Source organism: Piliocolobus tephrosceles, chromosome 17 (assembly GCF_002776525.5).
Source record: "Piliocolobus tephrosceles isolate RC106 chromosome 17, ASM277652v3, whole genome shotgun sequence".
Lineage (NCBI taxonomy): Eukaryota > Metazoa > Chordata > Mammalia > Primates > Cercopithecidae > Piliocolobus > Piliocolobus tephrosceles.
The window spans coordinates 26236439-26249484 of NC_045450.1; the positions used below are offsets into that span (position 1 = coordinate 26236439).

Below are 13046 nucleotides of genomic sequence, written 5' to 3' on the forward strand. Positions count from 1 at the left end.
TCTATATCTATATCTATATCTATATCTATATCTATATCTATATCTATATCTATATCTATATCTATATGGATAGATGGTAGATAGGGTCGATAGGATCTGTAGATAGATGACAAATAAATAAGTAGATAGATGATAGGATTGATAGATGATTGATAAATAGATGATAGATGGATAGATTTAGATAGATAAGATTTATAGATGACAGATGATTGATGGATAGATGGATAGATAGATGATTGACAGATGAATAATAGATAGACGGATGATGGATGAATAGATTGGATAGATAGATAGATAGATAGATAGATAGATAGATAGATAGATAGATAACTAGGGAGGGACAGAGAGAGAGAGAGACATAATGTGGACATGTCTTCTTCCTGCTTAAAATGCCCCAGGCTGCCTGCTGTAGAATCAGCTTCTCCTCCACTGCATAGTGAACGCCATTCCCGTCCTGCCTCCTGCCACCCTCTGCGCCTCCAGCCCTCCTGCCTTCCCATTGCCCTTCCTGCCTCAGCCCATCTGGTCTCCTGGTTATTCCACAAGCACTGTCTGGCTCCTTCTGGCTCTGGGATACACAGGTCCCTCTGCCTGCAAAGCTCTTCACTGGACTCCTCGCCCTTTAGGTCCCAGCTCCGTGGCTTCTCAGAGCACTGACTCTAAAGGAGTGCCCCTGCCCTGTTTTCTCCTGATCACCGTATGTTCCTCCCTTGTTTGCTTTTGAGCTCACTTACTGAGTGATTCTCTCTCCCCTCGGACTGTGAGCCCCTGAGGCAGGGGCCGTTGTCTTGCTGTCTTGCCTGACTCCTTGCTGTCTCTCCAGCACCCACAGGGCTGACATGCACAGATGCTCAATAAACACTCACCAAGGAACGAAAGATGAAATTCTCCAGACTATTGACTTATCGAATGGGTCTGATGATTCTTTCACAAGGAGAAGCTGCTTGAGGGGGCACTAGGCACCAGGTCAGGGGGTGGCTGTATGGGCTGAGATTAGGGATGGGGGAGGGCTGCAGGGATTGGGATTGGGGGTGAAGGGGAGGGCTGTGGAGGCTGAGACTGGGGGCAGGGGGAGGGCTGTGTGTACTGGGATTGGGGACAGGATGAGGGCTGCAGGGAGTGGGATTGGGAGCAGGGGGAGGGCTTTGGGGACTGGAATTGGAGGCGGGGCGAGTGCTCCGGGGGCTGAGATTGGGAACAGGCGGGGGGGGGGGGGGGGGGGGGGGGTGGCGCCCGGGGGGGGTTGGGGTTGGGGGTGGGGGGGGAGCTGCAGGGACTGGGATTGGGGGCGGGGGGAGGGCTGTGGCAGCTGGGGTTGGGGATGGAGGGAGGGCTGTGGGGCTGGGGTTGGGGGTGGGAGGCAGGGCTGTGGGACTGAGATTGGGGGTGGAGGGAGGGCTGTGAGGCTGGGATTGGGTGTGGGGGGAGAGCTGTGGACCCTGGGATTGGGGGTGGGGTAGAGGGGTTTTGCCATTTCCTCTGACACTGAGAACTCTCATTCTTAATTCCAGGGATTGCTTTTAGGGCCACAGTGCCTTGACTCTTTCAGTGGCAGGGACCTTCACCCAGGCCCCCAGATTTCCCTAATACAAGCCCCAAGGCCTCTTTCCACTCAGGGTTTCCTGCCCATTCTGCAAGGAGCCTGGGGAGGCTCACTGCCAAATAAGGGAGCTGAGGACATTCTGGAATGCACCAGGATTCTCAGCCTCTATCCCTGCTGTGTGCTTCCTGAGCCCCTCTCTGATGATTTCTTCACTCTGTTATCCCTGCAGCAGGAGTTCTCCAAACACATCCATCCCCTGGTTTCTGATCCCCTCTGCCAGGAAGCCCTCCATGCTAGCACAGACATGAAACAATGATGTGTGAGCCCACGGTTCACTTCAGCACCGTATCCTGCCCTTCACAGGCCAAAATTGGGCTTTCTTTCCTCTCCTCTTCTCTAACAAGGCCTCCTCCCAAGCTTCTTGGTTCACCACTGTCTCCTCCCCACTAGCAGAGCCATTTCCCATTCTGTTACTAAGATCACAGGATTTGGAATCAGACAGACCTGTGTTTAAATCTCTGCCTTCTTAGTTTGGCTTCCCCAGCAGCAGACCCACAGTAAGAATTTGAATGCCAGTGATATATTTACAAGGAACAGGGAAATTGGGCAGAGAGGAAAAGTGGGACAGGAATGGGAAAGGAGAGCCACTAAACCTGATGATCACTGACTCTTTATCCTACAGAGAAACTGCAGAGCACATGCCTCAGGGGATCCCACTCTAGGGTGAGGGAGCTGGGGTATCTATACACCAACTTCCCTGGCACTTCTAGCCTTCTACGGGTGGAAGTGGGGAAGCCTCCAGGCACAGAGATGCAGATACAGATAGATGCCACTGGAGCTTCCTAAAGGTCTGAGAGAGGTGGCCAGGGCACTGACAGTGTCTGCTGTGACTCCTCTGCCAGTGACTAGCTAAGCTATGTGACCTTGGGCAAGTTACTCCACCTCTCTGAGCCTTAATTTCCTCATCTGCAAAGTCTAGGCAACAATCCCAGCTGTAGGGGCTGGGGGTAAGCAAGGATATGAGATCAGGCAAGAAAAGCCGTTAGTACAGAGTGGGATGGGGCGGGGAACACGTGGTGGGCATTCAGCAGGCTCAGCCGAGATCTGACCATTTTAACTTTAATCTTACCTTGGTTCTTCTCTGCTTTGCTTTCTGATCCTGACATTTGTTTTTTGAGCAGTGCCCTAGATTCTGCCTCATGGTGTGCCCCACAGCAAAGTGTTTGAAGTGAACGCATCTAAGCTGCCAAGAGTATCCACAGCTCAAACGACTCCTGTCCACGGTCACCTCCCTGCCTCGGCTCCTTCTAGCCAGGACTGTCCTCCCTCAGGCCAGTGGCTAACCCAGGCCTGGCCTTGAGCTGGGTTTTCCCTGCCTGCCTGGAACTGCAGTCTCTTCCTTCCTTTCTTAGCATCCCACCCCGACTGGGAAAGCTGTGGGGAGAGCTGCGTGCAGGGGCTTGCTACCCTGAGACACCAGACTCAGTTTCCTCATCTGTAATGTGTTTGTGGGAGAATGCAGGGTGCAGTGGTGTGTGGGGGTGGCCTGACTCATCTCCAGGGATTCTTTCTCCTCTGGCAGCCCACGAATCTGTCGTAGGAGGTACCCACAAACAGGCCACTTACGGGCAGGGTATCTCTCATGGCGGCAGTCTAAGTGAAAGTCCTCCTCCTCGCTCCCGTGCCTCTTCTCCATCCTGGAAAGAAAAAAAAAAAAAAAAACCTGGCTAGGAAAGAGAAGGATGAGTGGGCAGAGACCCAGGATCTGAAAAAGTGCAGTCTTCCCTTCTTTGGAGAACATTTTGCAAAGTAACTCTCCACCTGCCGCCCTGCGAGATTTTGACCACAACCCCGTGAGACGGGCATCATTACTCCCATTCTATTGATGAAGAAACTGAGGCTTTTGGAAGCGATGTGACCAACCCAGTGCCATGTAGCTGACCAATTAGAGGCAGAATAGGGAGGTAAACCCATCATTCTGTCAAAAAGAGGAGTATCAATTATGTGCGATGGTATATTACAAAAGATGTTTACCGTTTCATTTGTTTTCAGAATTATACATTGAAATGCACAGAAATTATTTTGGCAGAATATACACCAAAAGGGTAATGGTGATTATCCCTACATAATGAATATAGGGAGTTAACTCCGGAGGCTTCTTTTTGACTACTTTATTTTCTGATGGAGGGCAACAGGCTTTTATTCGCTAAGCAGCACTTTTTTTCCCCAGAGACAAGGTCTCACTCTGTTGCCTAGGCTGGAGTGCAATAGCACAATCGGAGCTTGCTGCAGCCTCCAACATCCTGGGCTTAAGCAATCCTCCCACCTTACCTTTCCAAGTAGGTGGGACTACAAGTGTGTGTTACCACATCCAGCTAATTTTAAATTTTTCTATAGAGATGGGGTCTTGCTGTGTTGTCCAGGCTGATCTCAAACTCCTGGCTTCAAGGGATCTTCCTGTGTCTGCCTCCCAAAACGCTGGGATTATAGGCATGAGCCACTGTGCTCGACTCTGGGAAGCATTTCTTAACTATATTAAAACACACCTGTTCTTTTGTTTGTTTGTTTGTTTTTGACACAGAGTCTCGCTCTGTTGCCCAGGCTGGAGTGCAGTGGCATGGTCTTGGCTCATTGCACCCTCCATCTCCCAGGCTGAAGCGATTCTCCTGCCTCAGCGTCCCGAGTAGCTGGGATTACAGGCACCCACCACTGCGCCCAGCTAATTTTTGTATTTTTATTAGAGACAGGGTTTCACCATGTTGGCCAGGCTGGTCTCGAACTCCTGACCTCAGGTGATCCACCCACCTCAGCCTCCCAATAAAACACTTTCTAAAGATAATTCTGCATACTATCAAAGCCCCGGTCTCCCAAATTCTGGCACAGTGTTCTTTCCCACCAACAATTGCAAGAGCTTCTCAGTGTGGTTTCTCTCTCCTCCATCATCTCAGGGTTGCAGTGGTCCCAGAGAGGTGCAGAGAGCCTCTGAGGGGTTGCAGCAGAGGAGAAGCATGGAGCAGAGGCTGCTGAGGACCTGGACAGTGGAGGCAGGCGCCTGGCCTCTGACACAGCTCCAAACTTAGACCCTCACATGCGTCCCACTGATGGCTGGGCCTGAGAATGGGTGGGGCCATGTTTCCTCATCGCACACATGCATTTGTAACCCAGGTAAATTCCTGAGCTCCACACAGTCCAGTCCAAAGGGGCATCACATTATAGAAACACAATCTAATCCTCTCAAGTAAGAACAACTCCAGACTGGGCGTGGTGGCTCATGTCCATTTTCCTAGCATTTCGGGAGGCCAAGGCAGGAGCATCACTTGAGGCCAGAAGTTCAAGACCAGCCCAGGCAACATAGCAAGATCCTCATCTCTAGAAAACATCAAAAAAGAAGCCAGTGCATGCCAGAGTGGTGATGTGCGCTTCTAGTCCCAGCTACTCAGGAGGCTGAGGCAGGAGGATTGCTTGAACCCAGGATATCAAAGCTACGGTGAGCCATGCTTACACCACTGCACTCCAGCCTGGGCAATATAGCAAGAACCCCATCTCTAGAAGAAATTAAAAAATAAGCCGGCACATGTGGTGTGGTGGTATATGCCTCTGGTCTCAGCAACGGTCTGGGCTGAGGTGGGAGGATTGCTTGAGCCCAGGAAATCGAGGTTGCAGTGAACTGTTATTACACCACTACACTCCAGCCCAAGCAACAAATGAGACCCTGTCTGAGAAAAAAAAAAAAAAATGCCCAATCATTATTGTCTCTCCTAAAGCACACAGTAGGTGCTCCCACCCACACAGCTTGACATCTTTCCTCCATCTCTCTCTTTTCTCTCACTTGTCTTGCAGCTGTCCTAAAATCTCTCACTCTGTCTTTGTCTCATTTTCAACACTTCCCCTAAACCCTCTTCAGTGTCCTTGGTGTGGCATTTTCCCTTTTCCCCACCCTCTCTGTCTTTCCACTGCTATCTCCTCTTCTCTCATGCAAGGAAGGCTCAATCCTTTCCAAAGTAAATGCCCTATCTCTGTTCCCTGACTCTTCCCATCACCTCTTATTCCTAGTTGCACATCCAGGAAGCCTGAGCTGAAGAAGAAGACGGGGGAAAGTGAGAGTGACAAGCTAGCAATGCCAAAGTATTCTTAGTAGAAGGGAGAGAGATACTCATATATTGATAATCGCCAATCATTCATTCATTCATTTGCTCATTCACCAGAAACTTCCTGAGGACCTTCTCTGTTGGCACCAGATGCTGTGTGGAGGACAGAAATGTCTATTTCATAACCTCTGCCCTCAGAGTTCTTCCAGCCTAGTAGGGAAGACAAGCTTGCACCCTAGTTAGAAAACGGCAGATGAGGCTGGGTGTGGTGGCTCATGCCTGTAATCCTAGTGTTTGGGAGGCTGCAGTGGGCAGATTCCTCGAGCCCAAGAGTTTGAGACCAGCCTGGGCAACATGGTGAAACTCTGTCTTTACAAATACTAGCTGGGTGTGGTGATGTGTTCCTGTGGTCCCAGCTACCTAGGAAGCTGAGGTGGGAGGATCACTTGAGCCCAGCAGACAGAGGTTATAGGGAGCCATGATCTCATCACCTTACTTCAGCGTGGGTAACAGAGTGATACCCTGTCTCAAAAAGTAAAAAAAGTCAGGCATTGAATAACACTACACAAGGACTGTCTGCACCAAGGGGCTAGGGCTGTACTTCCCAGGGAACATACTCTGAACATTTTCTGCTTATAAATGTTGCCTGTAGCCTGGGTGGCCCTAGACACCAAACCAAAGGCATGTGTGTTGATGCCATAGAAAGACAAATTTCAGTTCAACAAAAGGATAATGTCTTTTTCTTTTTAAGTCTTTTTTTTTTTTTTTTTTTGAGATGGAGTCTCACTCTGTTGTCCAGGTTGGAGCACAGTGGTGCGATCTCAGCTCATCGCAACCTCCTCCCCCTGGGTTCAAGCAATTCTCCTGCCTCAGCCTCTCAAGTAGCTGGGATCACAGGCATGTGCCACCACACTCAGCTAATTCTGTATTTGTAGTAGAGACGGGGGTCTTACCATGTTGCGCAGGTTGGTCTCGAACTCCTGACCTCAGGTAATCCACCCACCTTGGCCTCCCAAAGTGCTGGGATTACAGGCGTGAGCCACCGTGGCCGGTCCAAAAAAGTCTTTTAATAAAAACATCTTGGCTATTTTCCTGATAACACAAGCTTGTTTCAAAAACAAGCAAACAAAAAAACCTCCAACACCATGGAGACAGCAAAAGTCCCCCTATAATCACATCTACATGTAATGAGATCAACATTGTTAACAGTTTGGTACTTTTTTTTCAGAATTAATACTTTTCCTACACAAACAGACTCAAATTAAACATATTTTTAAACCCGATTTTCTTTTTAACTATCCAGAAATTTTTCATTTGAGTACACCTAGATCTCACTCACCTTTTTTTCCTTATAGTTGTATATAAAAGAATAATTAATATTCAATACCTCCATTGGTAGACATTTAGGTGTTTCCTCATTTTTGTTGACTTCCAAATAATGGTGCATGTGGCGAGTTTCCATCAGCAGAGGTGCTTAGGACTAGAGTATCACCAATCATGAAGTCATAACTGAACTCAAACATTAAATGGGAGGGTGGACCAGATAACAGCCCCATCCTCACCCCAGAACACCACCTCCCTGGCCACATCCAGCACCTCTAAGTCAACAGAGGCCAGTCCTATTACATAAAGGGCTTCCAACATCTTCCTGCTTTTCACAGCCTTGACCTTGAACCAACCCCTCCATCCATCCTCGGCTCCCAGTTTTCCTGGTTTCTTTTCGTTGTTATTGCTATTGAGATGGAGTCTCGCTCTGTCGCCCACGCTGGCATGCGGTGGTGTGATCTTGGCTCACTGCAACTTCTACCTCCTGGGTTCAGGCAATCCTCCTGCCTCAGCCTCCCAAGTAGCTGGAATTACAGGTGTGTGCCACCATGCTTGGCTAATTTTTTTGTATTTTTAGTAGAGATGGGTTTTTGCCATGTTGACCAGGCTGGTCTCAAACTCCTGACCTCAGGTGATCCACCCACCTCAGCCTCCCAAAATGCTGGGATTACAGGCATGAGCCACCATGCCTGGTCTCTCCTGGTTTCTTCTCTGAAGTCTCATCTTCCTCCAGGCCTCAAGCTGGGCACCTCCTTGGCTTCTGCTGGGAGCCTCAGCCTTGGGAAGTGGGGCCCTATGAGCAAAGGGGCCGATGTCTAAGGAGATAGTCAGTCCAGCCTGGCACAATACCTTCCCTCCCTCATCACCCAAGCCTTGCTGCCCAGAACCCCCCACTCAACAGCTGACATATCCAGTAACACCTGCCAAGGAGAGACCCAGGCCTTGTGCTGGGCTTGGGGGCTGCAGGGACCAGCCAGAGAGACCCCTGCCCTCAAGGATGTCCTGCTGGTTTTATCCATACACAAATAACCATGGCTTCATGTGCTAAATTTCAGGCCAGGAGGATAGGAAGAAGGTTGACAGGGCCGATAATTATCTAGTCCAGGGGTTGGTGAACCTTTGCTGTAGAGGCTCAGATAGTAAATATGCGAGGCTTTGCAAGCCATATGCTCACAACTACTCAATTCTGCCCCTGCTGTGAAAGCAGACGTAGACAAGATAGAAACAAATGGGTGTGGACAGCAGCGGGTGGTGGGCGGGATTCAGCCTGTGTGGATGGCGTGTGAACGCCTGGTCAAGCCCAGTGGTTCTTGCACAGTGAAGCCACCACAGGAGTTTTTAATTACGGGGGGTGGGGAGCAGGGCTGGAATGTACAGCCCGGGTTGAAAACCACTGGTGCAGGGACCAGCGGAGGCTTCTCGGGGTGGTACTGTTTGAGCTGCATCATGAAGGCCATAGGACCAGCTCACTTCCTTTTTATTTTTATTTTTTTAATTATTTATTTATTTATTTTTGAGACAGAGTCTCACTCTGTCACCCAGGCTGGAGTGAAGTGGCGGGATCTCAGCTCACTGAAACCCCCGCCTCCCGGATTCAAGCTATTCTTCCGCCTCAGCCTCCCCAGTAGCTGGGACTACAGGCATGCACCACCACGCCCATGCTGCCCTTTTTGAATTTTTAGTGCAGACAGGCTTTCACCATGCTGCCCAGGCTGGTCTCCAACTCCTGACCTCAGCTGATCCACCCATCTTGGCCTCCCAGAGTGCTGGGATTATAGGTGTGAGCCAGCGCACCCGGCCAGCTTTTAATTCTTTTTAACTTGTATTTTAGATTCAGGTACGTGTGCAGGTTTGTTATAGAGGTAAATTGCGTGTCACGGGGGTTTGGTGTACAGATTATTTTGTCACCCAGGTAATGAGCATAGTACCTGATAGATGGCTTTTTGATCCCCTCCCTCCTCCCAGCCTCCACCCTCAAGTAGGCCCTGGTGTCTGTTGTTCCCTCTATGTGTCCATGTGTTCTCATCATTTAACTCTTACCTACATGTGAGAACATGCAGTATTTGGTTTTCTGTTCCTGTGTTAGTTTGCTAAGGATAATGACCTCCAGCTCCATCCATGTTGCTGCAAAGGACATGATCTCATTCTTTTTTCTGGCTGTGTAGTATTCCATGGTGTGTACGTACCACATTTTCTTTATGCAGTCTACCACTGATGGGCATTTAGGTTGATTTTATGACTTTCCTGTTGTGAATAGTGCTGCTGACCTGCTCACATCTAAGAGAGGAAGCTGAGCTCCAAGACTGGACCTGCCCATCTTTCTATGATGCAGTGTTGCCATTCTGGAAAGAGCTGGTTTCCTTGCACAGACTTGAGACTGTCCACCAGATTCAGCAAGGAAGACACCAGATCTGCAGAATCTGCAGGGTCTTGGCCGCCCTCTGGGCCTGGCTAGGGCTTGGCAGTGGTTCTGGGCAAGGGCTGAGTGCCCCCAGTGGCGGGGCTCCCTGGCAGGAAACACAGAGGGGACAAGTGTAGGCTTTGGGCACAATGAGACCTTGGGCCGTGGAGTGAGGAGGAATCGAGGTTGAGCTCAGCTCTGCTATTAACAGGCAGCATGACCCTGTGCAGCTCACTGGGCCACTCTGAATCTCAGTTTTCTCATGTGTGCACTGGGCATAATACCTGTGGTCATTTCACGACAGTAACAACCACTGCCACTGCCTCCCTGGTTGTTGTAAGGACTCAAGCCCACGACCTGCCACAGAAGACAGGCTCAGAGCGTGTTCACTACTGCTATTTTTAAACTTCTCTAATAGTCTGATAGTCTGCCTTCCCTAATACATTTTCTTTTTCTTTTCCTTTGAGCCAAAGTCTCACTCTTTCACCCAGGCTGGAGTGCAGTGGCACAATCATATCTCACTGTAACCTTGACCTTCTGGGTTCAAGCAGTCCTCCCACCTCACCCTCCCAAGTAACTGGGACTACAGGTACACACCACCACTCCCAGCTAATTCTTTCATATTTTGTAAAAACAGAGTCTCACTATATTCCCCAGGCTGGTGTCGAACTCCTGGCTTCAAGTGACTCTCCCACCTTGGCCTTCCAAAGAGCTGGGATTACAGGCATGAGCCACTGTGCCCGGCTCCCTTAATACATTTTCATCTCAGAGAGAAGGATGGGGTTTCTCTCATTCTACGCTTGTAGCCTCAGGGTCTAGCACAGTATATGGCACAAAGTATTGCAAATAATGCAAGAAAATTAGCCAGGTGTGGTGGTGGGCGCCTGTAATCCCAGCTACTCTAGAGGCTGAGGCAGGAGAATCACTTGAACCCGGGAGGTGGAGGTTGCAGTGAGCCGAGATCACGCCATTGCATTCCAGCCTGGGTGACAGAGGGAGAATCCATCTCAAAAAAAAAAAAAAAAAAAAAAAAGGAAGGGAGAGAGGGAAGGAGGAAGGGAGGCGAGGGAAGGAGGAAAAACAGTTTGAAGCTAAGAGCAGCCCACAGGGGAGGTAGCCAAGGGTCATCAGCAATGCTGAGCTCCCTGTTGAAAAAGGAGCAATGTTAAATGTCACTAGGTGACAATTTCCTTTGATCTGAACTGTAATTTCCTGCAGGAAACATTATGCATTTTCTGAAGACATGAAGACAGATTAACTTTTTTTTTTTTTTTCTTTTGACAGGTTCTCACTCTGTCACCAGGCTTGTGTGCAGTGGTAGAATCATAGATCACTGCAGCCTCCACCTCCTGGCTTCAAGCAATCCTCCTGCCTCAGCCTCCTAAAGTGCTAGGATTATAGGCCTGCGCCATTGCACCCAGCCAGATTTGCTTTTTAAATTAGATGGTGGTGCTGTAAGAAACATCCACTGATATGGTTTGGATATTTGTCCCCTCTAAATCTCATGCTGAAATGTGATCCCCAATGTTGGAGGTGGGGCCTGGTGGGAAGTATTTTGGTCCCTCATGAAAGGCTTAGTAATAAGTGAGTTCTCATTAGTTCAGGAGAGAGCTGGTTGTTTAAAGGAGCCTGGCATCTCCACCTCTCTCTTGTTCCTTCTCTCGTTGTGTGATGTACCTACTCCCCCTTCTATCATAAGTAAAGGCTCCCTGAGGCCTCACCAGAAGCTGAACAGATGCTGGTGCCATGCTTCTTGTAGAGCCTGCAGAAACACAAGCCACAAAAACCTCTCTTCCTTATAAATTACCCAGCCTCAGGTATTCTTTTATGGCAATGTGAAATGGACTAACACACCCACAAATCTAAATAAGGTCCTTGAAGGGCTGATGGGGGTGCTTGGTGTGAAACAGTGCCCAGAGCTGGTATCAGGTGGAACCGGGCACCCCAGGTGTGTCACATCTCTCCAGGGGTTGGGGCAGTGGCTCCACAATTCACCAGCCCTGTGCTTGGACAAGTCTTGATTTTCTCATCTGATAAATGGGCACAAAATGTACCTATTCTTCTGGTTGTTATAAGAATTAAACTAATTCTTAATGTAAACCATGCTGGATAATATAGGTAGATCCAGTCTCTACCAAAAATTAAAAAAAAAAAAATTATCCAGGTGCTATGGCACATGCCTGTAGTCCCAGCTACTTGGGAGGCTGAGGTGGGAGGATCACCCAAAGCTGCTGCAATGAGCTATGATTGCGCCACTGCACTCCAGCCTGGGTGACAGAGCGACACCCTCTCTCAAATAAATAAAACAATAAATAAATGTAAATCTCAAGCTATTTAGAGCAGTACTGGGAACACTGCCTGGTGCTTGCCATTATTATCATCATCATATTATTACTATTGTCACCATCGTCATCCTCACCTCTTTCTGGTCCTGTCACTCTGTGATTGTATGTACAGCCCCACCTCCCAGTTCCAGAGGCAGAAGATATGAACTACTGTAATGCACTATCCAGTGACCCCTCCCCAAACACACACCCTTTCTTCCATTCCAGCGTTTACAGCTGTCGCTGTCATTGCCTCGGGAAAGGGATATTTTGCAAGAAGCAGAGGAAGGGCTTCAAAGGTATCAAAAACCTCTGAATTCACGGCAGGCAAAACCAACAGGAGGTCACGGCACTGCCCTTTGCCCCAGAAGAGACAGAGTTCCCCAAACTGGGGACAAGGAGTTCCAGAGCAGGAGCTAACTGGGAGTCGATGCTGGTGCCTAGAAAGACAGAAGAGCCCCAGGGAAAGGTGACAGTGACAAAGGTACCTGTTCAGCCATGAACAGCACCAGCCCCATTTCCCAGATGGGAAAGTTGAAGCGAAGATAGATTCGTAACTTTTGCCCGGTTTCGTGGTAGCCTGGCTGCCCAATACAAAACAGAGCCCTGTTTCAGTGTCTGTGAACATCCATGGGGTAAATACTCCCACCGTGGCTGAACTGAAGGGACCTCTGTGACGTCACTGAATGTGGAGCTGGGAGGAGATTTGCACAATGGGTCTTCGTGAGCAGTCCCAGTAGCTCCAACCCTGCAGCTGGCTTGTGGCAGGGCTGAGGTCTGAGCTTGGGTTTATGATTCCTGGAGCTGCAGCGAGTTTCCACTGCACTCTGCGGACTCCCAGCAGGCAGGGGATTCCCGATCAGACCCACCTGGGGCAGGCTTACATTGTGAGGTCCTCATGGAAAGTGGGGCTGGGGGCCCTCCATCACTGGCTCTGCCAGAACTGCTGCAGAATGTTCCCAATAGTCCAACATAGTCTGGGGTCTGAAGGAGGCTGGGCATTTGTCCTTTTTAACAGAAGAGGCGGGCACAGGCAAGTGATGGAGCTGGGAGGCTCTGAGGACACTGAGGGAGGGTTTCGGGGAGGACCAGAACTGACATCTCACTAGGAGGCCACATTGTACCTGCTGGCCTGATTCCAGGGACGAACGTGGCCACAACAGCCCGGGGAATCATCAAGGAACCTATCAGGCCCCATCTCTGCTGTGGCAGGGGCGGGTGCCGTGTGCCCTGGGGCCTCCCCAGCCTCCACTGCCCCTGCTCCAGGCTCTCATCCCCCCGGAATGTTCTCCACCCCATATGGCTCCATCTGTGCCATCCTCAAAGCCAGCCCCTCTCTCTCTCTGGCCCCAGACCGGCTGTTT

At 49.7% G+C, this 13046-nt stretch overlaps 1 protein-coding gene across 4 annotated transcripts in view; it reads right to left on the bottom strand.

Moving 5' to 3' along the window:
* The window catches only part of GSG1L (GSG1 like), a 294726-nt gene that overhangs the window by 12450 nt on the left and 269230 nt on the right, over window positions 1–13046 (bottom strand). For all 4 annotated transcript variants that reach the window (XM_031934490.1, XM_023192999.1, XM_031934488.1 and 1 more), the window contains one exon: window positions 3170–3240. In XM_031934490.1, the coding sequence (XP_031790350.1) occupies window positions 3170–3240 (71 nt within the window). The remainder of the gene's footprint in view (window positions 1–3169; window positions 3241–13046) is intronic.